Here is a 26,311-nt window from a genome sequence, read left to right on the forward strand (position 1 = left end):
AAACTGGCACCTACGAACCTAGGGCAAGTGTTTCTAAACAGTAAATAAACTTCAGTACAGTCCTCAAAACAATGATACGTATTATGACCATCACTTGAAATGCTTTCACACTTGATTTTTCTTTATAAATTTATTTATTTATTTATTTTTTAGATTTTGCTTTTAGTTACCCCATTACAGACATCAGTAATAGAACTGTTGATATCAGAAAATGAGGATTAACTTGTTAAAAAAGGCTTGCAATTCTGCAGCTCAACTAGACAGAAAATTATATTAGAAATCGTTTAGTCCCTCTCAGTCAATCAAAACGCTGTATTCACGAACATTTCTATTAGTCGACCAGCAACACATAAATACATACTGGGATTAGAGTATAGCTTCTAACAATTCTCATTCAATAACATATTAAAAATAATTACATTAATCCAAATGTTAAGTTAAATTAATGATGTGAAAATATTATGTGGAAGTTAAAAGCCTGGCAATCGGAAATCGGAATACAGAAACAGGGATCAGGGATTTAAAAAATAATAATAATAAAAAAAAAACTAATTGGTAAAGAACTCTTGTTTTATTTAATTTACAATTATAATCCACACACACACAGTAAAATAACCATTCTATAATGGTTATTGTATATTTTCACGTATGTCTTGGTTATGCACATATACATTAATTCAACACACACACCAATACATTAGAACCGCAAATCCATAAGTCAGTAAAGTTAATAACATAATAAATAAGCCCATAAGCTATTTTAAACACTGAAATCCTGGAAAAAAAAAAAAGCCACGCAAAGATGATTGTGGGTACCCGTTGCTATGGAAACCATTGTGGCAGTCAACACCCGTCTTACAGATCGGCGCTTTACTGGTCACATGACCGCAGCAGTCACTTGATAAGAAACTTTTTCCTTGTTTTTCGGTCTGATTGCAGCTTCCCTGATTTCTAGGAAGGATTGCTCCAACCCTGCATGGGAGCGTGTTACCGGCATCATAACCTCAAGTACTCGGGGCAGAGTCGATGCTATAGTGATGCTACGAGCAATCGCTGTCCTGTCTTTGCAGCTGATCCTGGGGGCGTCAGCCGAATTCGGGCAGGTAGGTAAGATCAAAATAGCAACCGACAGGATTGTGTTTTATCTATCTGTGATTTATCTGTACGCCTGACTCAATAGAAAAGGTTTTAAAAACTCCCTGTCTGTTTTACTCTCTCTCTGTCTCAGGAGTGAAACTCACCCTGCGTTGGTCCCTTAATAGCGGGTCGTCATGGGAACGGGAGACAGTGGAGGTGTGGCCGGGGCCCAGTGGCTATTCCTCGATGGCATCACTAAACGGCAGTGTGGAAGACGAGAAGTATATCTTCTTGGTGTAGGAGAAGGGGTACCAGGAATTAACAGAGACCATCTCCTTCGTCAAGATACACCGCTATGGTGGTCTGTAGCCCATGCAAACCAAAGGAGTATTCAAGTAATACATTGCTGAAACCAAGCTGGCTTGTCTATCTGCTTGGTTTCTTATAAATATATTTATGAAGATTTAATTAAAATGTGCAATTTTGAGTTGTTTTAAAGGTTGTAGCTATCAAAATACTTGCATACATCTTGCCTTTTGAGCACATCTATTCGCTGTATAGGACTCAAATGTGCAGTTTTGAAAGGACCACATATTTTCATTACTTATTCTGCAACAGGTTGTGGGACAAGAGTTGCGCATTCTTCCCATTAGGTGGCAGTGTTAGCACACAGTTGATACGTTCGAGTTAGTAAACACAGCCTTTTACAATATCTTATTTTGTATAGGCTGCAAACCAGAGAGAATAAAGACTGTCTTGCAATGCTATTGTGTCTGTTTAATCGTACAGATGGTTATATTCAATATTATTATTTAGCAGATGCCCTAATCCGAGGCGATTTACAGAGACTAGGGTGTGTGAACTACGCATCAGCTGCAGAGTCACTTACAAAAACGTCTCACCCGAAAGATGGAGCACAAGGAGGTTCAGTGACTTGCTCAAACAGAGACCTCTTGGTTACAAGCCCTTTTCTTTTACCACTGGACCATACAGCCTCCTTAATAAAGGCATTGTAACCCTGTAATAAGACAATTTTAATTAACCTTTGTTAATTCTTGAGTACTGGTTATATAATAATTTTCCTTCTTATTTTTTATTTCTTTTGCAGTATTTCGTATTTGTAAAAAAAAAAAAAAAAAAAAAAAAAAAAACTGTTTTATCTATGACAGTTTTTGTTGTGAGGCTGAAGTTCATGTTCTTCCCAGTAGGTGGTGGTGTAGATACTTTATATGTAGATAATCTCTGAATTTCACATCAATGTGTAAGATCTCTCTATAAAGGGATACAACTGTTTTCAAAGTCAATGTAATAATCCTCATTCTGATTAGTTACTGGTGGGTCTATTTCTGGATTAGATTCCTATTTAAAAATGACATCTTTCTGACTACCTCCCTCAATGCTTCCTCTAGAGAGAAAAGTTATGATAGCACTACATTGGAGCTCAAAAACCCACTCGCTTAGAGATATCATAACGTGTGTGTGTGTGTTTTAATGCCTGTTCGTTGTGAACTTGCTGAGTATGACTAAGGCTGGAATGCATTTGTCATATTACACATTAAAACAGCCTCAAGTGAGTAAATATTTGATGTTTACCCTTAACATATGTTAGGTCCCTAAATTAGGTTAACTAACTAGTGTCTCTTATCCCTGTGATTATTAGATGGACAGACAGCTGGCTAATTCACTAAATCTTATATATATATATATATATGAGAATTTCACCTCTGTAGGGTCAGTATAGGAGAGGATCTGTGATGGCATTCAAACCCCAAATACTTCCACCATGACAGGGGAAAAGAACTACACTCAGGTTGACTATTTCCTACAATAATAACTGATATTGTGTTTTGGTAAATAACTTATTGATTTCTCAAACCCCTGATCATTTAAATAATATACTTGACTGAGGGTAGTTTTGAAACCCGGTGTGGGGTGGCAGAGCTAGCGTCAGTTTCTAACCCTGAATTAAGAACGTTTCACTAAAAAAAGGAAAATCTCCTGACCCGAGGTGGGGAGGAAAGCTGGCTGCCTGAGTGGGCGAGGTGTTGAGGAAGTTTCGTTTTCGAGGGCACTGTCTCCACGCTCTGTGAAGGAGGAGGGGGAAGTCCAACAGTGGGCTGGCAGTCTGGGGAGCCCTGTTACTTATTACTGAAGAGGAGGGAGGGCTCCCTTGAGTTTCTGCAGAAAAACACAAACAAGAAAAGGTGCTTCAGGGGTGTGCGGGAGGATTCGGGGGAAAGAAAGAAAGAAAGAAAGAAAGAAAGAAAGAAAGAAAGAAAGAAAGAAAGAAAGAAAGAAAGAATACAGCAATACACAGGGTTGGCTTAAGGTAGGTTTGTGGCTTGTCTAGCGCATGCAGAGTGCTCTTTCATCCCCATGGCACAAGCCATGGGGAACACAATGAAGCAATAAAACAAAAGCCACGAAAGGACATTCCAGACTCAGCAACAAAATGTTGTTCTCAAGGCAACTTCAATGCAATTACAATATAACGACCACATAAAAGTAGGTCAATAACTACCCAATTATTACAATGTAAACACATGGCTATTCATGCCCTCTACCTAAAATGCCACCAAATATTAACAAAAATGGATTCAGACTGGCCAGGCATAAAAAAATGACACTTTATTAAAGTCGATGGTGTCAATTATAATCATTCAAGGTATTTGTAGTGGTGTGTTAGCCATGTGCAAGTTGAATATAGTATACTGCAGGAAGAAGACATGGGTTACTTTCACTTCGTAGTACAGAGGGAAGTCACAGCTGGAAAGCAGGAACTCTGGGCACAAGTTTCTGAGTTTCTTTTAAAACTGGTACTGTTCTATACTGTCACTTGACTCAAGTTTAGCTTCAAGTTTTGCCTCAAAAACTAATTTAGTGATGGCTGGCCGAGTTGGTGCACAATAAGGAAAGTTGTGTGTAGGCCCAAAATAACTGTTTCTGCAGCTAGTGACAGGCTTTGACCCAGAAGACACTGGTGAAATGGTCCACTACTGTAGCGTCACCCATGAGTGGACATGAGGTGATGAGCAAGGCGTACTGTATATCAACGGTATGAAGAGAATAAGAAATTAACAGCTTAATTAAAAATGGGGTATTGAAGACCTATGTCAAGCAGAAGTAAATGCAGTTGCAGGAAAAAGCATTTGGGCAGTTAAAAAAAAAATAGAGAGAGAGAGCCATCAGTTTGTTTGCTTTGTCATGCTGTAGTTAGCTATAAATTAACTGGTGATGAATGTTCTTGACTTACTGCCAGGCGGCTTTCTCAACCTCATCTTTCTCAACATATTACTCCAGTAGAAGGGCCCTTACCAGTGAGTTACCAAATTGAATTTAAAGTTGTCCTAATAATTTACAACGCCCTTTATGGATTAAGTCTACCCTATCACCAAGAACTACTAACTCCCTGTAGTCTTATATGTTCTTTGCTGTTGTGCTCCTCGTGTGTGGAAACTGTTGACATCACTAGGCAGGTTGAGCCATTGCATTATTTTAAGTAAATTCAAAACATACTTTTTTTAAAATATGCTTGTATATAATTGGTTGTAGATGGAGTGCATTGTACATATGAGCTCTCTCGTTTTGAACTTTGTACAGGATGCAGTGGCATATAAAAATAAATGTGTATCGTATTGTATAATTTTGTACAGAGTTTCAACAGTTTCATTTTGTGTACATTGACATCTTTGCAGTTTATGACCTGCTCAGATCTCAGATTGAATATAAACATTGTTAGATTGTTATCGGCTCACAAGTCACAAATATAAACCAGATTGCTAAGCAACAACCACAGGGTCAGGCCTGGTCAGTACTTCCTCTATGATGGTGAGACTGTCACATACACGGTGTGTGTGTGTGTATCATACATGTTTAACCCTCCTGTTAGGTTTGGGTCTAGTCTCCTGGACTAAAAGAACAGAAAAGAATAAAACCTTTGCTTATAAAAACATTTAATCAATTTAAGGCTGTTTAAATTAGTTTGAAATTTCATCGGGTCAATATGACCCAAAACATAACAGCAGTACCTAAAATCTGCACATAATAGAAGGCAGTTGTGTAAGGTTTTCTTTTCTAAAATGGGATTACAATGCAGTTCGAGGTGTTGTGTACCAGTACGTTTATTTAGATATTATTGTTGCTGTGGCTATACACTGAGAGGAAGATATTTTCCTCCATGAGAAAAGGGAGGTTCTCTTTTCCGGGGTAGAGTTAGTCTGCCAAATATAGGAATGAAGTCAGCTCACAGAACTTGCTTTGAGACTTTATTAGAAGGCAGAGAGCTTGTGATACTCATAGGCATTTGTGACTTGATTTAGAGAGCTTAAAATATACATTGTGAGCTTTTCAAGTGACTCATCTCTCTTTGTATACTTTGTGGCTATTCCCAGTTAACACAAATAATCTCATTTGGGAACAGCCACATTCTCACATGTATTTAGTAGGGTAGGAATTAACCCCTTCCCTGCCACAACATCAATAGTTTATTTACAGACAGTGCTTTGCAAGTCACTTCACCTCCTTGTGCTGCATCTTTGGGGTGAGACGTTGTTGTAAGCGACTCTGCAGCTGATGCACAGTTCACACACCCTAGTCTCCTATCTTGTAAAGCGCTTTGTGATGGTGGTCCACTATGAAAGGCGCTATATAAAAATAATAATAATAATAATTATTATTATTATTATTATTATTATTATTATTATTATTATTATTATTATATATGGCTGGCATCTGCTGTCAAGCTCCTGGAACTGGCCTGGGGATCAAAGGAGGCCCACTGATATTCTATTCAGCTATTGTGGGGAGTTGCTATGGTGAAGGAATGTGGGCATTCTAATTTGGGTAGAAAAGCAACAGTAAAATAATTGTGTGCTAAATTTAAATAAATAAATAAATAAATAATAGTTTAAATATTACAAGAGATAGCTCTGAATTAAACTCCATATGCAGTGGTTCCTGTTGTGAAACTCCTGAACTGGAAACAAAGCTAAATGAGGTCAGGTGAGTCATAATCATGCATAATTATCCTTTTTTTTTTTTTCAGGCCCATAAGGAAGCAGGTGGGTAGGACCAGATAGTGTTCTGTAGGAGAGGAGGGGTTGTGTTAGTTGGGAAAGGAGTGGGGAGAGGAAGTGGGAGAGTGTAGGTAGGCTGTTGTTTAACAGTCATGAATGTAAAATCAATGTGTCACTCATGAGTTTGAAAACAAATAACATGTAGTCACTTCCTATCTGTAGCTCCATAAACATTATTCAGTGACATATCCCTTGAGTTTCAATATAGTCCTGCATTCAGATAGTATACAGTATCAAAAGCTTTGGGCAGTTTCTTAGTCTATCTATCTATCTGTCTATCTATCTATCTATCTACTGTCCACAGAACTTGAAGTTTTAGCTCTTTCGTGGAGCCAAATTATTATTTTTATTATTATTATTATTATTATTATTATTATTATTATTATTATTATTATTATTATTATTATATTACTTTTGTAAAAAAAAATAATTTTTTTTTTAAAACAAATGTTTTGATGTACCGAAAGGGTCAAGTTTCCATTCATACTCATAGAAGGATTACCCAAGTGTCACTCTTTCTTCTGTTCTATTTATAAAACACCCCATGACCTGGGCACGTATTGTGCGGGTGCTTGTTCTGTAATAATGGTTTTTTATTTTGGTTTCCCCTTGATAACGAACATTACATTTCTGCATTTCTCACATGCTTTGCAAATGTTTTGAATAAGGTAAGGTTAATTGAGTCCTGTGTAGCTGGACGATTCCACCAGTTTCACTAAAATGATTCAGTCCGAAAAATATAATCTTTTGAAGTTGCGCCCTGACTTGTAATAGGCCTGTCAGTTTAACAAAGACCAATAATAACAACGCTAAATGCTAACTCTGGAAAACCTGTACAGTAAGTGGTGACTAATATCTATAAAAAAATTATTATAACTATTATTATAACAAATAACCAAGCCCAGATATTTTCCATAAACTGCTGGGTAAAAATGATTATGAAATCAATGTGTCTGTTGCAACGTTTTAAGCACCTTACAGCATCTTCTGCCTGTGTTGCTGTAGGTGGTTCATAACTTCAAACACATAACTAGAAGTTAAGCAAGCAATTCCTTCTAGTTGGTAAAAATGTGATTTGCCAACATTTGGAAACTGTTCAGCAGGACACATGTCCCGGGGGGCGGGTCATATGCATTATACACATGGGAGAGGTCATACGCAAAAAACACTCAGTGTCATATAATAGACTTATCCCCCCCAACTCAACACCACAAGACCATCATGATAGTAAAAATAGACCGAAAGCATTCTTCCCTTTGTGTAAGTCAGTGACCAGAAGGTGTATCAGCTGCACCAAGAGCACAGCGTCTGGTTTTCACTGACTCTGCTGTGGAGAGTATTTTTATTTTTATTTTTATGGGGATTTTGTTCTTATACATTGGGACATTTGATAGGAAATTGGGACTGTCCCAACCATATAGGGACCGTTGGCGTATATGAATATGCTTTATGCACAAGGCTGCTTTTGGTTTCGGTTTTTATGTTATAGAACATTTCCTGGGAATTTAGCAGTGGGTATAAAAAAAAAAAAAAAAAAAGAAAACGGGTGAAAATCTGTACTTTCCCCATTTTCCAGGTAAAATAATTAAATTTGCCCGCCTGCCTCTTTTCTTTGCGAATGGAAACCGCGTAACTTTGGTGAACTTGAATCAGCACAGCATTTCAAGGATTCCCAAACTTGATCTGAGCCACTACTTCTTCAGAAAAAAAAATGACACATTCATTTTTTATTTTTTTAAACCTGTAACACTATAAATAAACAAATTCTAAACTGTTATTTAAAAAAAAAAAAAAAATTGAATCTTATTTTTTCTTCATTGGTATTTTATTGTTGATTTTCGTTATAATATGCATAATGTAGTTGAACATCTGCCTTACTCACTAAAAAAAGATATTTATATTGAGGTAAATGTATCTATCGAATGTAAAGACACAGATTTTCTTTATATAAATCAGCGTTTTGGATGAAAATTGATAGACTTTAACCTACATGATGGTTTTTTTCCTATCCACTGCTATCTAGTCCATTGACATTTTGCACAAGAGGGAAACTGATGAGAAGAATCCCATTTAGTGTGATTTGAATTTGAGTGGGATTTCTGAGACATGCATTATGACAGTCCATTACTGTATCTTCCAAGGTCGCTGCTTGCAAAACATGTCTGTCATTAGGGGAAGGAACTAGCTTGTAAGACACGAACTGAGGCATTGAGTTAGAGGGAATCTAGGAAACATAAAACCACTTAAATAGTATAGTTTTCAAACGCCGCTCTTTTAAGCTAGCAAAATATCAATCTGCTTTAAAAAGCTGTGTTTTGAAGTTTGTTTTCATCATTGGTACAATGCATTTATAAATATTTTAGAACAGGATATTTTAACTTGTAATTTTTAAATGTGGCTCTATTTGAAAATAACACACGTCTGCATGGAAATAAAATGAAAACAATATATACAGTAAACAGAACAATGGATCCCATTGCTTCAAAAATAGATCTGTGTATTGTGACATCACAACGACCAGATCTACAGAATGGAACACTGTGCCTGTAAGAGGTTTGAAATGTAATCTTCACATGATGATGAAGCTTGAGAAACCCCACCGCTGTTTACATATCCTTCATGATGTAAGCTTTTTGTTGTGGTCAGCTGCCGACTTGAATGACTTGCCTCGTGTTTGTTTAGCAATCCGTGTTGAAATCACCAGATCATGCCCAGAAAAATGTAAAAAGAATTTTCCGTTCCCAGAGGCACAGGTCCTGCTTCAACAGCTAAGCAATGGTTTTGAAATCCATTAGAGGAATTGCTCATTGTTCTCTTGTGTGAAACATCTTTTGGTTCTTTGTTTGTTTTATTTAAAAGACACTAGTCTTAACAAGCCACTGTAGTGTTGAATCCTGAAGAACTTGTTAAAATCGGCAGGGCAAAGGTGGGCATGCAGGTATCGACACGAACAGCAAGGCATGAAACCATGATCCACAAAGCAGGCTATCATATATGGAAGCTACTGTAAAACAAAGCCATTAGGTCTTTGTGTTTTACAATAGAACCCCTGTTTAGCACTTATGAGATGTGATACATTTTAAAAGATGATAGTGTTCAAAGAAACACGATACTTTCAAATTAGCCAAATTGCATAAGTTGGATTTAATGGGGGGGGAAAAAAAATCAGAATGTGAAAATAGATAAATTAATTTCTGCAAATTTATACTATTATGGTACCATCAAGGGTTTGTCCAAAATTATACAGGGTCTTATTTTTCAAGATTCCCTCTCCATGCCCCCCCCCCCCCCCCACAAAAAAAAAAAAAAATGATGACACCCAAAGCATGTTCTATATTTTCAAAACAAAAATTAAAATACTAATTTTGGCAATACTAACAACGGACACTTTTGATTGGTTCGCTGTATCGTGCATGTGCACTGTGTACAAACAGGAAATGCTGATCTACATCAGTGTTGTGTTCTCGTGCACAACGCTGTATGGTTGCAGAATCTGTGATAAGAATCTTTTCCTCCCCATGACTGACTGCTCGCTAGAAGATTGTAATCTTTAATTGGCCTGTGCATTATTTATTTATCTGTGTGTGTGTGTGCGTGTGCGTGTGTGTGTGTGTGTGTGTGTGTGTAGAAAATAAAAATCTTAATTAGGACATCACCTATCCACCGAGAGTCATTTTAAGGACAGTTATATTTATTACTTTCATGGAGGTAAGGTTACCATATGACTCTATGCATTCTGTTAAGTGTGGTCCTGCTGTGCATGGCACCCGAGACAGACTAAACTCACCAGCATGCACTGCAATGCAATTTGAAAAGCCTGAACTGTCCTAAACAGTCCTACTGTACACAGAGTCACATGGTCCCCCAACATCTACATGTGTATTCGATATATATTAAAAAAAACATTATGTCTGGTGGAGTTATATGCTTGTGGACCAAGTTAGAACAATAGGCTATCTGTTGGCTAGTACAAACATTCCATCTTCTTTCTATAGATGAAGGAGTGTGAAGGAAACATGTGTTCTCAACCCAATGTAAAATATCACAAACTCTGACAAAAGCGACATCTCTGGTGGCCGCAGTACTATTACAGGACTGATTGTGAATGCTTCAAGTTCTTTAAAAGAGTTCTCATTCTTTGATCAAAACGCAGGCAGTCTCCACTACTCCCCACCCCCAGCAAAGGCTTTGTACGCTTTCAGAAAATTATGATAATGTTGGACAGCCCCTAACGGTGACACGTCTCCCACAGTATTTGCGGTGTAGAGGTGCGGTGCTAATGTTGCTAGTGTTAAAAACAGAGTCTTATAAAAGTTTCCCAGAGTGAAAACATATTGAAACAAATGAATAGTATAATAGTGGAAAAAGCCTGGGGAAATGGAACATTGCAGTGCAAATTTGATAATAGGGATTTTAAAGTGTTGCTTAGCATTCTTTTAAAAGTTATTCAATTCGGACTTCCAGAAAATACCCGGAGACAAACACACATAATAATAAATTTTAAAAAAATACAGAAGAAATGTTTTGTTTTCATTTTCTTATTTTTTATTTGATGAACACAACGAATACAAAGTATAAATAAATAAATAAATAACATTAAACAGACCGAAAAACAGACAGGTATTGGTTTTATTACAATATTTTAATATAAAATATTTTTTGACATTGTCTCAGTATGAGACTATGCTCCCCTCAAAGCAGTTTACTACAGTTTGTTTTGTTTTGTTTTAAAGGAAATTAAACTGCTTCCAATCTTAAGTTCCATTTGGGGGGACTAAGAACTGATTTAAGGCCGAGCAATTGACCATAATGAATGCTAAGAATGATAATATAATCACTGTGCTGCTAGAGGTGAAATTTTTTCCCAAATACTAGATTGCCTGAAGTAAACAGCTTTGGTAGATAGGGGGCAGTATCGAGACTTCAAAAGTTCAATATTTTTATGTATTGAGAGAATAAACACTAGCAAATTATACTAGTTAAAAGCAATTATATTTTACTTTTTTTTAACTCCAAAGTGTAAAAGAAGTAAGATAAAGTTATATAATATGCTATATATAGATATAAATTATAACTGATTCATTTATATATATATATTATATAATATATATATATATATATATATATCTATATATATATAATATAACATAAGTAAATATATTAACCTTATTGTACTGTGGATTATTGAAATAACAATAAATATTATAACATAATAATAATAATAATAATAATAATAATAATAATAATAACGACATAATCAATTCTTTTAAAAAATACATTTGCTTTTTTTCCCATGAATATAGCTTTCTTTCATTTTAGTAGTGTAAACATTGCAATGAGAATCCTACCACAAATAAAACATTCATAGATCTGTACGGTGAGTTTGGATCATAGAATAACAGGTTGCAATTACAGCATTTCACTCTGAGTTAAAGGAAATTCATTTTGTGTGCATCCATTAATCAAGATGCTTTTAAAATAAATCTACCCGTGAGCTTTACGCATAGGTTTAAAGGCAACAGACTGTGGATCACGACTGTAACTATAAGCACTCAGTTTATGTGCTTTTAAAGTAGCAGCAAGATGGTTAAGAAAAAGAGGATTTAACTGAATCCAAGTGCCAACGCTGCACCCCAGTCAAAGACAGTGCCAGCGGGATTCGTACCATGATCAAACTCTCTCAGCATATACAACAAGAGATTTCACCTAAACCGCAAAAGCCCCAAAAAAGGTCTTACTGTCGTTAATCAGATTGAGGAGGTTGGCGTTCACTTTCAGCTTGTCTCCCTGAGCTAACTTGAACAATGCTCCCTGGTACAGGGGCACGGTCCACACCCCTCCCTGATTCGTCTGCAGGCAGATGGAGCGTGAGGTGCTCAGGATGGACTCGTACACGGGATAGGCGTCTGACCACCTCTCCACCGACAGCGAGAGAATCTTGGTGGAGGAGCCACGGCCGCTGCAGCCATTCCACGAGTTTGAGGCGCCCTTGTCCTCCTCCGAAGAGCCCATCCCCTTGAACACCACCTGAGCGTAAATGAAGTAGAGACCGTCTGCAGGGATCACCAGCTCCTGCTCATTCTCCAACCGCATGCCGTTCTGAAGGAAAGCTTGGTTGACGTTGCTGAGCCAGGACAGCTTAGCGTGGTCCTTGGAGAAATTAGCTGGGGGGGGGGGATGAAATAATTGGGGTTAGGGTGCTATTAACTGCTAGCTCCAAATGTGAATTGCTATTACATGGTCCTTGCAATCATTCCGCTCAGGTGCCTTTGGTTGGCTTGTCTGGACAGAACAGCTCTGCTCATTCCATTCAGATCATGTGACAATGCGTGCGCAGCTCACACAGTGTGCAGAGCTGTGGGACTGGCAGTGCTGATGGATTTACACAGGCACATGATTTGAATGGAATCTTGGAAGACCACTAGTCCCGGCGCTTTTCAAAGCCAGCAAAAGAAAAGAGTTCTGACAGTGGAAAGTGATTCGGAGAATTGTGTTGTCCAGATACTTACCGATCAAATGTGCTGCTGGGTTTTTCTGATCTTTTTTGTCTGCTATCTGTTTCAAGTCAGGCATGCCTGTAAGGAAAAATGACAACATCTGTTAGCAGAGGCCAAGAAAGAAAGAAAGAAAGAATATTAAAAAAAAAAGACTACTCACTTTCAATCATCTTTTCCATTAACCCTTCAGATGTTGTAGAAATAACTGTGTTTGTCTGATAAGGAAAGACGATTAACATTAGTTCAGCGCTTGAGCCAACCACAAAGACCACACAGCTGATAGCAGGTCCCAACATAGCCATGCTTTGCAAAAGTCTACAAATATCCTGCTCGTTTTGCAAAGTGAATCATGATTTGCATGGCGTGTATTGCATAACGATTAACTATTGAAGTACGGCATTTCAAATCAAAGAAAATAAACCACACCAAAAGAAAGCCGGCTTTCGTTTTAGCAGTGACAATATATAGATATATTGATTTATTTTCAGTGTATCTACCATCCTGATAATCATGAAGTAAATACGGCATAAGAATGGAAAACTACTATTAAAATATAATAATTCGTACTTCTTATTATTGTTTTGTTCAACGCTATATGCCCTATTCGTAATTACAGACTTTTGGGTGTGTGTGTTTGTTTGTTTGTTTATTTATTTGTATTGTATTGTATTCTAATTCACAGAATCGCAATTAGTATTAATACATTTCCAGTTTCACTTCTGTTGCACTGTTGAACCTTGCTGATAATATTCCTTTATTAACATCTATGTAAATACATACTGTATATTCAAATTAAAACAACCTATATGCTGCTGTTATAAAAACACATATACAGCCTAGGTATTCTTTACAATGTATTTCATTGATAGATGTAAGTCATGTTGTGTTTAGAATATATAAGAAACGATTGACTTATTTCTGTTGCCTTTCGGGTATATTTACTATTCCTCTATAGAATTCATATTCAAATATGAAATACGAAATGTCGTTTCTTACGAACAAATATCACACACTGCACCTGTGTTACTGTATTTTAATTTAATTCCTCTTAACTTGTTATTTAATGTTTTAAAGTGAAGAGAGTCGCAGTAATATAGAAAACGTTTCAAACACAAACAACCTTCTTTAAATATCATAAGCAAAAAAAAAAAAAAAAGTTTATTCAATATAGTATTAGATATGCGCAAAGTTTTCTAAATTAAGACGACAGAAAGCTTCTTACCTTAATTTTTGAAGGTATAACGCCAAAGTACAGCATCACCAAAACAAATGAGGCTGCAGTCAGGAGCATAAAGGAAATCAAGCTAATCCGCTTCCAGCACCGGTCGGATTTCTTCGACGTTTCTCTCACCAGCACGAAACCGCTGTGTTCAATATCCAGAGCGAGAGACGAGTCACAAGCTACCGTTTTCTCCATGTTAATTGAGGTGCACTGGCTGTTGTTTTGTGAGTGTGTGTTTTTAAGAGTCAGTTTTATTGTGAGACTGGATGCTCAGTTATGAGCCTTTTCTAAAGAGACAAGCCTTTTATAAGCAAGTCCTTTTAGTTTTGCAGAATGGAACTTCCGTGTTGGTAAGAGATACTTTCCCTGATAGCTCTCCTTCAGTTTCCACTCTTGTGTGGAGTTTCTGTGGAAATTAAAACCCATAATGTCAAAGTCAGGATTCTGGGCTTTCTATCCAGGTATTCCATAAAGTTTATATATATATATATATATATATATATATATATAATATATATATATATATATATATATATATATATATATATATATATATACATATATATATATATATATATATTGCACATATATATATTGTTAAATTACGTTAACATATCTGCAAATAACGTTATGGTATTCAGCTTGGAAGTCTTTTCAAACTCATTAAGGGATGGGATAATCAACTTTTAATGAACGATTGGTTGGCCAGCCCTGGTTTATCAAACACATATAGTATGAAGTGTTTGAAGAAATAGTCTATCTACCCCAAAGCATTCAATAAGAACTTTTACATTGAGCTCTGCCTTTCATTTTGAAACTGATTGGCGGTGTTAATGAGACTGCAGGATAGTCTTTCTTACGTCAGGTCACTTTTTCTTTTAATCCGTTCAAGCTATCTAGTGCTTTATTCTTGGTAGTTGATCAGAAGAATACCCTCGTTTAACAATACATATGCTAGAATGCTTCGTTAAGAAGTTTACCTCGATTGGTTTACACTGTCATTTTATGATTTCCAGTACTTTTCCCAAGGATTTTGTATGATGTCACTAGACTTGGTATCTCATACGTTTAAGCAATATTACAGTATTCTACCATACTAGCAATGTATTAATTCAACGTTATTAAATATAGGGTATATTGCACTAAAAATTGTTTTTTTTTTAATTATTATTATTTTTGTTTGTAAATATAAAATAACGTGTGTGATGTTGTTTGATGACAACTAAACTAACTTTTTATGTCGATAATAAAAAATCTCATCTAAAATTATATATATATATATATATATATATATATATATATATATATATATATATATATATATATATATATATATATATATATATATATATATGTTTCAGTGTTTTATTGTACTGTATTGTAGGGAATTGCAGTAAAAATATATCTTAAATATGATATTGGACATATACAGTAAGTTAAAAACAATTGTATTTTTGCTTTATATCTGTTTAACTAACTAACAAAATAAAGTAAAATAAATTTTAAAAAACAGTTGAATACCACAGCTAAATTGGGATCTCTTTAGATTACTATAATAACTCTCTGGTTCCTGCTGTTATGTGGTAACTACTGGTGGAATAAGTGTGTAATTACAGGGGAATTACCTGTACTTGGTGTTACCATGAAATTACACCAGGCAGGGCATTACACATGTATTGCACAGTATATATGATGAAGTTGTAAGATTCATTATCACAACCCTCTGCCCCCCTTTTCTCACCACTGGTATGAAACATGATTAAGTGATTGGAATAAACAGCACCTTCCAACACCCTGTGGAGTCTGTACCACGTCATGCAAAGTCTGTAACCAGGGCAAACAGAGGCATAGCAACAGGTATACAAAAGTAATTCTAATAATCAAAATAGTGAGCAAGATGCCTCAGTTCTTATGCACTATATTTGAGATCAACAAGAGGTCGACAGCTATGGGCGATATGTTTTCATATGATGATAACATAATGAGTTGCACACCACTTTGTAGTTTTCCATATACTTAACGAAAAACTGACAACAATTGAAAAATGTGTGCTACTATTATGGCTTCCGGAAGACTGTTGCGATATCATTTTGGAGTTTTTTTTTTTTTTTTTGTTTAAACAATGTTAAATGAAAGATCTAAATTATGTTCATATAGGTTTAAAAAAAAAATGAAAAAGTCTCAATCCTAAAATTCTAGGTGATACAAAACTTTTGGTCCATAGTGGTAGTTACATCTAAACCCTATTGAATGGGATAAAGGGTGAAGCAGTATAATAACTAAAATGCCTCTATGAGGAAGTTGATTTCATTGACACATGCTGGAGGTTGAAGTTTCATTTCCGTTTCCAGTTTTACCAATGAGGGCATTTAGGAATATCTCAAAATATCATCATTTTGATGATGTCAGAGACTTTATAAGACCTATTTGTTACCCTATTTAGTCGCAAGAGACATTTCTCTGCCATTCGTTTTCGTTGGGATTCCAAATCCTGTTGTCTTGTGATGAAACGACACAGTACAGTTTGGATAAAGACACAAAGGGTCCACATAGTGATGCAATTGGTGTTGACTGAATTCAAATCCAACCTTCACAAAAGTGTACCGTAATAAAAGAATAGCAAAGTACAATACAGTATAGCGAGGGCATAGTGAAGCATAGAAGGATTGTAAAGAATAGTGAAGTATGGTAAAGCATATTAATAAACATGGCAGAGGGTGAACTGTGGTAAATGCAATCTATACCATATACATGTACTTTGTATTGCTATTCTTCAGTCCTTGCCTGTAAATGCACGGTATGTGTTCCTTTTCTAATACTATTTTAAATCAATTGCACATGTGGCCTATTAAAGGCATCAATTACTGTAAAAACCTTCATATAAGTCTAATTTCTAGGCATTTTAGGGATCTAAAAGGGGGGGAGCGACTTACACACTGGTGTGACCTATAGGCTTTTTTCCTGAAATTGTTGTCTCAAAAAAGGGGGTGGTGACTTATATACCGGTGCGGCTTATACACTAATTTTTACGGTAAATTAGACAATCTCTAATTTGCCTATTTTGACCATGTTACAAGGGTTTGATTTCATAAGCACAACAAACAACAACAGAAGCAATGGGGTGTTCTGATGCATTTACACATAACTGGACAAACTGACTTCTTCATTGAATATGACCGTTTAAACAGTAAAAGAGTTTTAAATGTTCAATCGGTTAAACGTAGATTTGCACCCTTAATACAGACTATATCTACAAATGTAATGTATTAGTAATGTATTAAGAGTTCACAAACAACCAGGTGAAAACACACAGGTTCTGTTACAAAAAATATATATACCTGTTTAACTCTGAAACTCAAGTATAGTACAAGTTACTGCATGGATTACAATTGCGTGCATTATTGGTTTTTCTAATACTATACTGTTCATGTACAAACAGATTGTAATGCAAACCGTACATTTGCACATTTCAGTGTCCTGTACCATCTCAGTATCAGGAATGTGTCTCTATTGATTGGCCATTGTATTTTTGACAGGACATTCCAATGTAGTGATAGCAAACACATTAACAGGAGGAACGTTAAAAGTTTGACTGCAGATTTTGAACCGATGTATTTTTAAATATAGAAACCGAATTTGAGAATACCCATGGAAGTTAATAAATTCCCTGTCTAACCATGTGATGGTCAGAAGAAGACAAAAAAAGTGAAACGGGAATAGAACCTGCACATTGACTAACTTTCATAAATCAAACACTTCTACTTGTCACGCAGACCAGGCCATGACAGCAACAGAGAATTTTGTTCTGATGTAGTAATCAGCAGGATCCGACTTTCTGAGTGGGTTTCCTTGCATTTATTGAAACACAGCAGAACCTCAGAGTTATAAACCCCCTTTGGAATGGAGGTTGTTTGTAAGTCTGAAATGTCCGTAACTCACACTAATGCAATACTCATATTGGTATGGTTCTCAAGACTTTAAAACAGTGCTATTAAATAAAAAAAGAGCTAAATGTAAGTCACCATTAAATCTGTAATATTTTAAACGGCCAGTGCTTGATTTTATTTTATTTTAAATAAAATGCATTTTGTTGCTCAGTCAATCAGCCTCCTTTGGCTTGAAAAAATGTTTCTAGTAAAATTAAAGGCTGTGATCAGCTAATATTCAAGAGAAAGTAGCTCAAATATGGCTTTATTGCAGTTAATCAAATATTGAATTTTTTTTATTTTTTTTTTAGGTGCTTTGACTATGACTTCAGTATCAGTTTTTCTGCTCTAGTTGCCTGTCATAGCTATATATAAACTAGACTAGATAAGCCATAGTGTGTTTGTAGAGCACCCTGTAGTGACCACTTTGGGTAATGCTTTCTCTAGGGTTGCTAGCAATACACCAACTGCTCACTAGATGGTGCTGGTGCTTACTAATATAAAGATGCTTTGGCTGATCCAGCCTATGTTACATACCATCACCTCCTGAACTCTTAATGTAAGCACATTAGAGACTTATACAAAAGAACACACATGGGAGAAATTGCAATGAAAAGCATTTAGAATGAATGCCAAAGGGGACTGAAAACTAAGAACTGAAAAGTTACTCTCCAGTGGATCATCTGTAACTAGCAAATATCCAGTTGTAATCTATGTAACCTTTTCTTTTTCTTTGCTACATTACATTCTGTTATTGGTGCTGCCTAAATCAGTTGGAATTATCATCAAATGATATTTAATACACTGCACTGACTAATTCATTTATATTATGGTTCAACTGATTAGCATTTTGTAAATGCTCTGTGGGTGAAATGGAAAGCACGTGTCTCACTAGGTAGTAAATTGATAATATCGAGGTGTGGACACACGACTTATGGGATGGATTATTCATTAAGAGATTATTATCTGTTCAGAGCTACCAAGATATTTAGTGAGCCTCTTCAGAAAGAATAGGGTACACCACCTAGTTGTTCTATATTCCTAATAATAAATATTATTTTGGGATGTTACTGCACTTGTGATTAAGCATTAAAAAGCATATTAACAAAAGACTATTGGGAAATTAAATGCAGAGGTATGCGAAATGTATTTAGCAAGCAGGGGGTCTGTGGGATAAAAGGGGAAAAAATACTTTTCAGTATTCACCTTCAAGGTTACTAGATGTTTAGTGAGTAAGCAGGAGGGCTGAAGGGGTAGAACAATATTTGTAGGTGTCTGTGAATATCCCAATCACAAGGGGGGAAAAAGAAAAGCTTTTTTTTTTCAAAAATATATATTTTTTATTGATTCATTTGCAGTCAATACACACACATATCACACCAACAGGCATTACACAATAAATAAATATAGCTGTGCAATACACACACCCAACGTGTATTAGGCGAGAACAGAGTAGAGCCTTTTAGTGTTTGGTTTGAGTGCTAACCAGGGCTTAAAATACATTTTCTTACCAATTAATAGTACTAGCAACATGTTGAGAATATGGTTAGTTAAACCATGGGAGTGAATCTAACCTACAGCACAGGAAGGAGCTAGGTATATATACATTCAACACTACAGAAGAGGGACCAGTGATCATGTGCATAGAAAACTGATTTTAAGCCTCTGATAGCATTCCATAGCATAATTAAGCCAACACTTAGTAAATAAATATTAAATAAATAAATATATAGGTGTGCATATATACTGTAACCCGATTGAACGGGGTTGTGTTTGCATGCTGTATTATAAATTATGAACTATGCAGCTCAACAGCCATGCTGATGTACAGTAAATAACAGTGGGCTTCACTGACTTGCACAGCTACAGAACAAATATACATGTACATACAAACATATACAAAAAATACCTGGCATTAATAAATAACACAAAGAAATTACATTTCAAAAATAAATAATATAAACACAACATGTGTGTAAATAACTTACATGCACTGTGTACAATATTACAACCGATGCTGTACTCCTGGTCGTGTCAGAGGGTATTTTATATTTATTCCCCTACACGTTTGTGAACCGTTTGTAATCAAATTCTTCAAAAAAGGAAAAAGGACACTTCTTTCAGAGTTCAAAAACTCCAAAGAAAGAGTTTCCCCCATCAACTACAAGTTTGTCAACCCCTCCAGTTTTGGTGGACAGTGTGTCTCCCTTTTCCAGTTTAAAGACGGCACCTTGGTAGATGGTCTTATACCAGATGTCCTTCGAGGACCCGTGCGTCTCTATGCACGCCGTCTTTGCGGCGCTCAGGAGATTGCGTTTTTCAGGGTAGGACACGGCAAATCGCTCGACTTTGTGCGAGAGATAGACGGGTTGCCCCTTACACTGTCCATTGAACGACACCTGCGAGTAGACGAAGTACAGGCCGGTCCTCGGCACCACAATCTTGTCTTCGGTATTGTCAATCCCGTTTGAAAACGCTTGGTCAACATCACTTAGCCAGGACACTTGGCTGCTGCCTTCTGTAACATCCGCTGCAAAAAACGATAATCGCAAATAATGAATTGCAATGTCAAGCTTCTGACTGAGTAGAAGGCTTTCTCAATGATTTATTTATCGGTTATATATATATATATATATATATATATATATATATATATATATATATATATATATATATATATATATATATATGTAAATGATCCGGCGAGGCGACTATGCAAGTTGTTTTGATGAGTCTGTCCTGGACGGGAGGGGTCTTTCTTTGAGGTAAGTGAGGGAACACTTTGGGACGGACCAGTCCTTTCAGTGAATGAGGGAGCTATTGGTGTATTTTTTTAAAAAAACATTTGATGAAGCAAACTTACCTATTAAATGCGCGGCTGCTTTGCTGGGCTTGCTCGCCATTTGTTTTAGTGTTCGGACCTGAAAAGCTGAAAGAGAGAAAAAAAAATGAACATAAACCAGCGCCGCCTCGTGGGTAAAGAGAATTAAAACAACTTGTCTACAAAACTGCAGCTAGTGTTTTTATTTATTTATTTAAAGTAATTCAGTCGCAAGTACTTACCATTCTCCGCTAATTCGTCCTTGACTCGCAGAAGTTCGTCATTCTGTAAGAAACCAAAGATACATTTACATTGGTAAATCTAGGATACTTTTTCTGTGGGTATTTGAAGTATACTAATAACTGTAAAAAATGCATTATTATTATTATTATTATTATTATTATTATTATTATTATTATTATTATTAATGGGGATGGGTGATATCCGGCACTAGTTATAACAACTGCGAGTTCTCAACTAACTATAAAATTTTAACAAAAATGAGTTTTACTAAAACATAACAAACAATTGTTTGTTTTTTTGACTGGCTAACAACCGATTGTTTTCTGAAAAGGGATATATGTGTGTGTGTGTGTGTGTGTGTGTGTGTGTGTGTGTGTGTGTGTGTGTGTGTGTGTGTGTGTGTGTGTATATATATATATATATATATATATATATATATATATATATATATATATATATATATATATACCCCTTCACAAAATATGTACATTTTAAAACAATAACATTGTTATTCTTTTTTAAAACCATTTTTGTTGTATTATTATTTATTAATCAATTAACTTCACTGTCCACGTTTTCTTGCCATCTACCTAGATTTAATGGTTTGCAATAAACCAATATAATGACAGAGACGGTTGCAGGTGTGCCTAAGTTACCTACCTGAGAGTCGGCACCAGTGGAGCTCCCCCTACTGTGAAGTCCGGCGAACAGCAGCGTACCGACCAGCGCGATAGAAAGCAGCGAGATAGCGCACCTCACATTTACACGCGTTCTGGGTTGAGCGTCCCTTAAGAGCACTTTGCATCCATTCTCCACGTCGAGGGTCGTGTTCTGCGAGTCCATGGCGTCGGAGACTAGCTTACTTCGAGTTGTGTGTGTGTGTGTGTGTGTGTGTGTGTGTGATAGTAGTGGTAGTTGTTTCAAGAGTGAAGTGCTTCTGTCATTTTTCAGCTTGTCTTTTAAAAGTGCCTCTTGGGAAAACCCGTGTGATGATGTCAACAGGGTGGTAGAATAACGGAAACTCATACACACAGACTGAGAAAACACTTTTAGATCAAAGCCAACTTCGAAATTATGGAAATGTGAAGTTCCTTTTTTTTTTTTTTTAAATGCATTGGATAACTAGTTTTCACTGCAGGGGGGAAAGTTTGGGACAGTCGAGGACAGAGGGTGAAACTCAAAGATGCACTTGTAAAGTGAAACACTGCGGAACAAGAAACTACCAAAGACCAAATTTCGTAACTTTTGAAACGTACAGCATTCACTAAAAATAGCTGAGAATGAATTCATACAGCTTTAAGAATCTTTTTCAGTCGTTTCGTTGCTCTTCCAAGTATTATTAATAATAATAATAATAATAATAATAATAATAATAATAATAATAATAATAATAATAATGTGTTTTGCGCACTTAGATTTGGGGGTGCAGAAGTTAAGTGTGTACACACACACACACACACACACACACACACACACACACACACACACACACACACACACCCATGTATGTGTGTGTGTGTGTAGGGGACGCAGTCATTCTTCCCAGACTGGTTTTCAGTTTTAACCGATAAAAACTTTAAAATACCCGATACAATCAAAATGAAATCGGCGTATCTCACCTTGATTCGTTCTGAATTGAGGGTCCAAGCTATTTTCACTTGTTTGTTTTTTTTTTTTATGTGTTTAAATTTGTGGCTATAACTTTAACTATAAAGATTACAGGTACACGTCATATTTGAAATGAATGTGCATACACTAGGCTTCCATAACAAAAAGTGAGTAGTCTGTGACTCACCCTATTTAGTACAGATAACACAAAACACATAAAACAAAAAATATATACAAAAGGGACCAACAGCAACCAAAAAAAAAGAAAAAAAAAAAAAAAAAAAAAAATTAAAAAAAGAAAAAGAAAAAAAAAAAAAAACAGCATTCAAATTATTCGTACCAGCGACCCTGTGGTGCAAGATATTCACTGTGGCTTCAAACCCGACATGGGGTGACCATAGCAACATAACTTTGACATCTGACTTGTGACATGCATCAGACCCCAAAGTGCTAAACCCATCCGACGCTACTGAGTGGTAGCAAATCCTGACATTTCTTAAAACAACTTTATAATTAGAAACTGAGGATTGTTCTTGCTCGCAAGATTTAAAGCTATGTTACAGTTCGATAGAAAGTATTCACCTGCTTGCGGAATTTAAACTAGAATTGCAAATTGCGGAGAAAATGCCACACACAAAAACCACAGAGGAATGTGCCCATGACCATAAGGATTTCGTTGGACAGCAAAGGATAGAAATTACAATTGAAGTGTGCAAATACTGTCCAGTACTATACATATTGTGATAGGACAAAACGCCCAAGAATTTTGGAAAGCAACAGAAAACAATAATGTCTTACAGTATATGAAAAACGAAGGCCCACGAAAAAAAAAAAAAAAAAAAAAAAACATTAACCTAAAACTCGAAAACAGATCAAAATAAGCATAGACAAAGGACATCAATAAAAATGGGAAGCCTGGTTATAAAGTCATGCATAAAAGCATCAGGGTTGTTTAATGGATGGCCCTTGAACCATATATGTCCCGTTGATCTCCACAATATGTGTTTTGATTTAGAGAGAAAATGTGTTAGGTAGGTCAAAAAGCAAAAAAAAAAATTAAAAAAAATAAACACATGACAAGACTCCTCAAAGCTTATTTTATGAAGCGAGGAAACAGCGGAAGCATTGGGCACTGAAGCCTGTGCAACACCAAAAGGCTTCCCCAGCTGTCTTCAGAAAACCGTCTTTAAGGAGTCTTCTCAAGAATTATTTTTTTGTTAAATATTAACAATATAATGAAACAATATAATGAAAGAATATTCTGTCTTTGGAATACAATATTTCAAAATGAGACACAAAAAAAACAAAAAAAAAAAGACAGTTGAGAGGAAAGGGTGTATCTGAAAAGCAGAGCGTTGAAATAGTTTCTAAGAAGGCTTTTTTCTTATCTTTACTTAATCTAGTTGATATCCGTTACGACAGCTACAGAGGGGAAATTTAATTCATTAAAGGCAAATTAGGACATTGTTTCAAGCACTTAACATTTGCTAGTTTCATAACAGGTGTTTGTAAGCGTTTGTCAGCGCCCCCCGGGTGAAATAAAAAATGTGTTCCCAAGTGGCTTTTAAATTAATTATTGAAGAAGTTTAAATGCTGTTGATTGTGTGGAAGGGTAACGCTGCGGTCGAGGCTAGCAGCGGGAGACGGAAAATTGCAGTTCAAGCGCTTTTCACACACATGTTTCACAAACAAATAAATCAAACGTTTAAACCAAGCATCTGAAATAAACCAGCACCCAAGCAACATCACTGCAGGAACAGAGCGCACACGCTTTCTCCTCTCAGTCCTTCCAAAACCAACCCACAAAATCAATTCACTTATAAAAAATATAATATTCCCTGCAGCAATCAAGGGGTTTAACGCAGGTAAATATGCATGTCAAAGCATTGCCCTATAATTAGAAGGTATCAGATAGTAGATTTGCCTTTAGATCGCATTAGTGTTTTCCATTGTGATTCAAGAGAAGACTGCTGAGTCATTCTGTCTTTCATCACCTATGAACAGAAATAGAATCTCTGATAAACATCTTATGTGTCATTCATAGAGAGAACCATACATGCTTGCAGGCGTCTCCAAAAGCACGCTGTCCAAATTGCAACATGTTAAGAACTCAGCAGCTGTATCCTCACAAGGGTCACATGCAAGGGACCATATCACTCCTGTTCGGAGTCCCTGCACTGGTTGCCTGTCAGGTTGAAAATTTTGCTTCTTACTCTTAAAGCTTTACGTGGTTTGGCTCCACAGCATTGATCTCTTATCAGTCTGCACCCCTCGGATTGTTATGTGCTCCCTTTGTTCACCCGCGTTCTTTGGGCGACGGGGATTTTTGTTGGTATGCCCCAAAACTTTGGAACTCCATTCCTAAAGAGATTAGGGATTGTGCAACTCTTAATGCTTTTAAATCTAGCTTAAAGGCCTACTTTTGTAGAAAGGCATTTTTCATGACTGTTTTTGTTTTCTGTTTTGTTTGTTTTAAAGTGCTTTGAGATGTTGCTTTTAAAGGCGCTATATAAAATAAATATTATTATTATTATTATTATTATTATTATTATTATTATTATTATTATTATTATTATTATTATTATTATACAGTAGTAAGTGCACAGGGAAGCATGGTAAAGCACCAGGGATTATGTTAAAGCACAGGAGGTCATGTAAACACAGTTGAGGGTGATAAAGGGAAGCATGGAGCACAATGGGAGAGCATGGTACAGCACAAAGGGAGTATACAAAAGGTACAGCACAGAAGAGGATGTATTCTTAGCATATGGGAGAAAAACATTCTATACGGGTGCAGGTTCCTGCCGATTTCAAATGCATTTATAGGCTGAAATGTATTTTTTTTCTATACGTTAATATCTTATTACTGTATGTGTCTTTTGTATTGTAATTGTAGCTAACGAAATAACAATCATATTTGGGTCTCAGATGTGCAGTTTAAAAAGAACCACATATTTTAGAAGAATGTATCTTTTCATTTTTAAAACATGAAATCTGGTACTACACTGGGTTAAAAAAAAAAAAATCTCTGTTTGCAAAGCGTGCTTTTAGACTGGCTTGCACTTCCTGGATAATTTCGCCAACACGGGGGAATTGTCCCCGCCCATTCGTTGGCTTATGTCCTGCAAGTAACCAGCTGCTTCCCTTATTGATAATAATAGATCTTTTATTTAACATAGCGTAATCAAAGAAACTACAACATGAGATTCAGAAGTCTACCGGAAGTCATAATAGTAGTACAGGATTTCATGTAATGTAACATTTTTTCAGTTTCTGTCAGTTTTCCGTTAAGTATCTGGGAAAACTACAAAGCGGAATGTAATTCAATATGGTAACATTCCATTATTCAGCAGCTTTCATTCGACTTTATGAAGCAGAACTAGTTCATTCTATAGGCTGATGCAAAACTCTCGGCCACACCAGAGACCGTGTTTTAAAAAGGAAACACAAGTTTGAGTTTATTTAATGACCACACATTGAGACCCATGTGGCCAATGGAAGTGTAACATGGATAGGGTTAGGGGAACTATTTGTTAGCTGCAATGTCTTTAACTTTACTAAACATTTATTCTATCACTGCAATCAGTTCTCAGAAAGATATTAACTAAGCCTATGAATTGCTTTCTGGACAGGCAGACAATAACCAGCCATCGAGAAATTGATACATTCAAAGAAATTAATCCCAAATTTCTAATGAAGATAATTCTTTCTTATTTTGTTTTGTTGACAAACGTAATTCTCAGATTCTGTCTGATATATCCTTGTATCTGGTTGCTAATAGAAAACGATGGGGGTTATCAAGTATTTTTTGTAATCTTTTAGGACATGTTTAAAAAGAGCTC

The 26,311-nt window shown here is 36.0% G+C and overlaps 2 protein-coding genes across 2 annotated transcripts; both read right to left on the bottom strand.

The window, feature by feature from the left end:
- Positions 1–11,810: 11,810 nt before the first annotated feature.
- LOC121304374 (lymphotoxin-alpha-like) lies at positions 11,811–12,302 on the bottom strand. Its single transcript, XM_041235477.1, has one exon. It carries the CDS (start codon positions 12,243–12,245, stop codon positions 11,859–11,861), a length of 387 nt encoding a protein of 128 aa, XP_041091411.1. The 5' UTR covers positions 12,246–12,302; the 3' UTR covers positions 11,811–11,858.
- A 7,597-nt stretch (positions 12,303–19,899) lies between these two features.
- Positions 19,900–21,721, bottom strand: LOC121304363 (lymphotoxin-alpha-like). Its single transcript, XM_041235460.1, has 4 exons — positions 21,522–21,721; positions 20,861–20,903; positions 20,661–20,726; positions 19,900–20,327 (listed from the first exon to the last, which is right to left on the bottom strand). Exons 1-4 carry the CDS (start codon positions 21,702–21,704, stop codon positions 19,918–19,920), a joined length of 702 nt encoding a protein of 233 aa, XP_041091394.1. The 5' UTR covers positions 21,705–21,721; the 3' UTR covers positions 19,900–19,917.
- Positions 21,722–26,311: the final 4,590 nt, after the last annotated feature.

This window comes from Polyodon spathula, chromosome 37, assembly GCF_017654505.1.
Source record: "Polyodon spathula isolate WHYD16114869_AA chromosome 37, ASM1765450v1, whole genome shotgun sequence".
Lineage (NCBI taxonomy): Eukaryota > Metazoa > Chordata > Actinopteri > Acipenseriformes > Polyodontidae > Polyodon > Polyodon spathula.

What these genes read in the sequence shown, in the direction of transcription:
- LOC121304374 (XM_041235477.1), bottom strand. Translation starts at nt 12,245, where the DNA reads ATGCGGTTGGAGAATGAGCAGGAGCTGGTGATCCCTGCAGACGGTCTC.
- LOC121304363 (XM_041235460.1), bottom strand. Translation starts at nt 21,704, where the DNA reads ATGGACTCGCAGAACACGACCCTCGACGTGGAGAATGGATGCAAAGTG. An exon ending in GGACGAATTAGCGGAGAATG is followed by an intron (nt 20,727 to 20,860) that starts GTAAGTACTTGC and finishes TCTCTCTTTCAG; the next exon opens with CTTTTCAGGTCCGAACACTA. An exon ending in AGCAGCCGCGCATTTAATAG is followed by an intron (nt 20,328 to 20,660) that starts GTAAGTTTGCTT and finishes CGTTTTTTGCAG; the next exon opens with CGGATGTTACAGAAGGCAGC.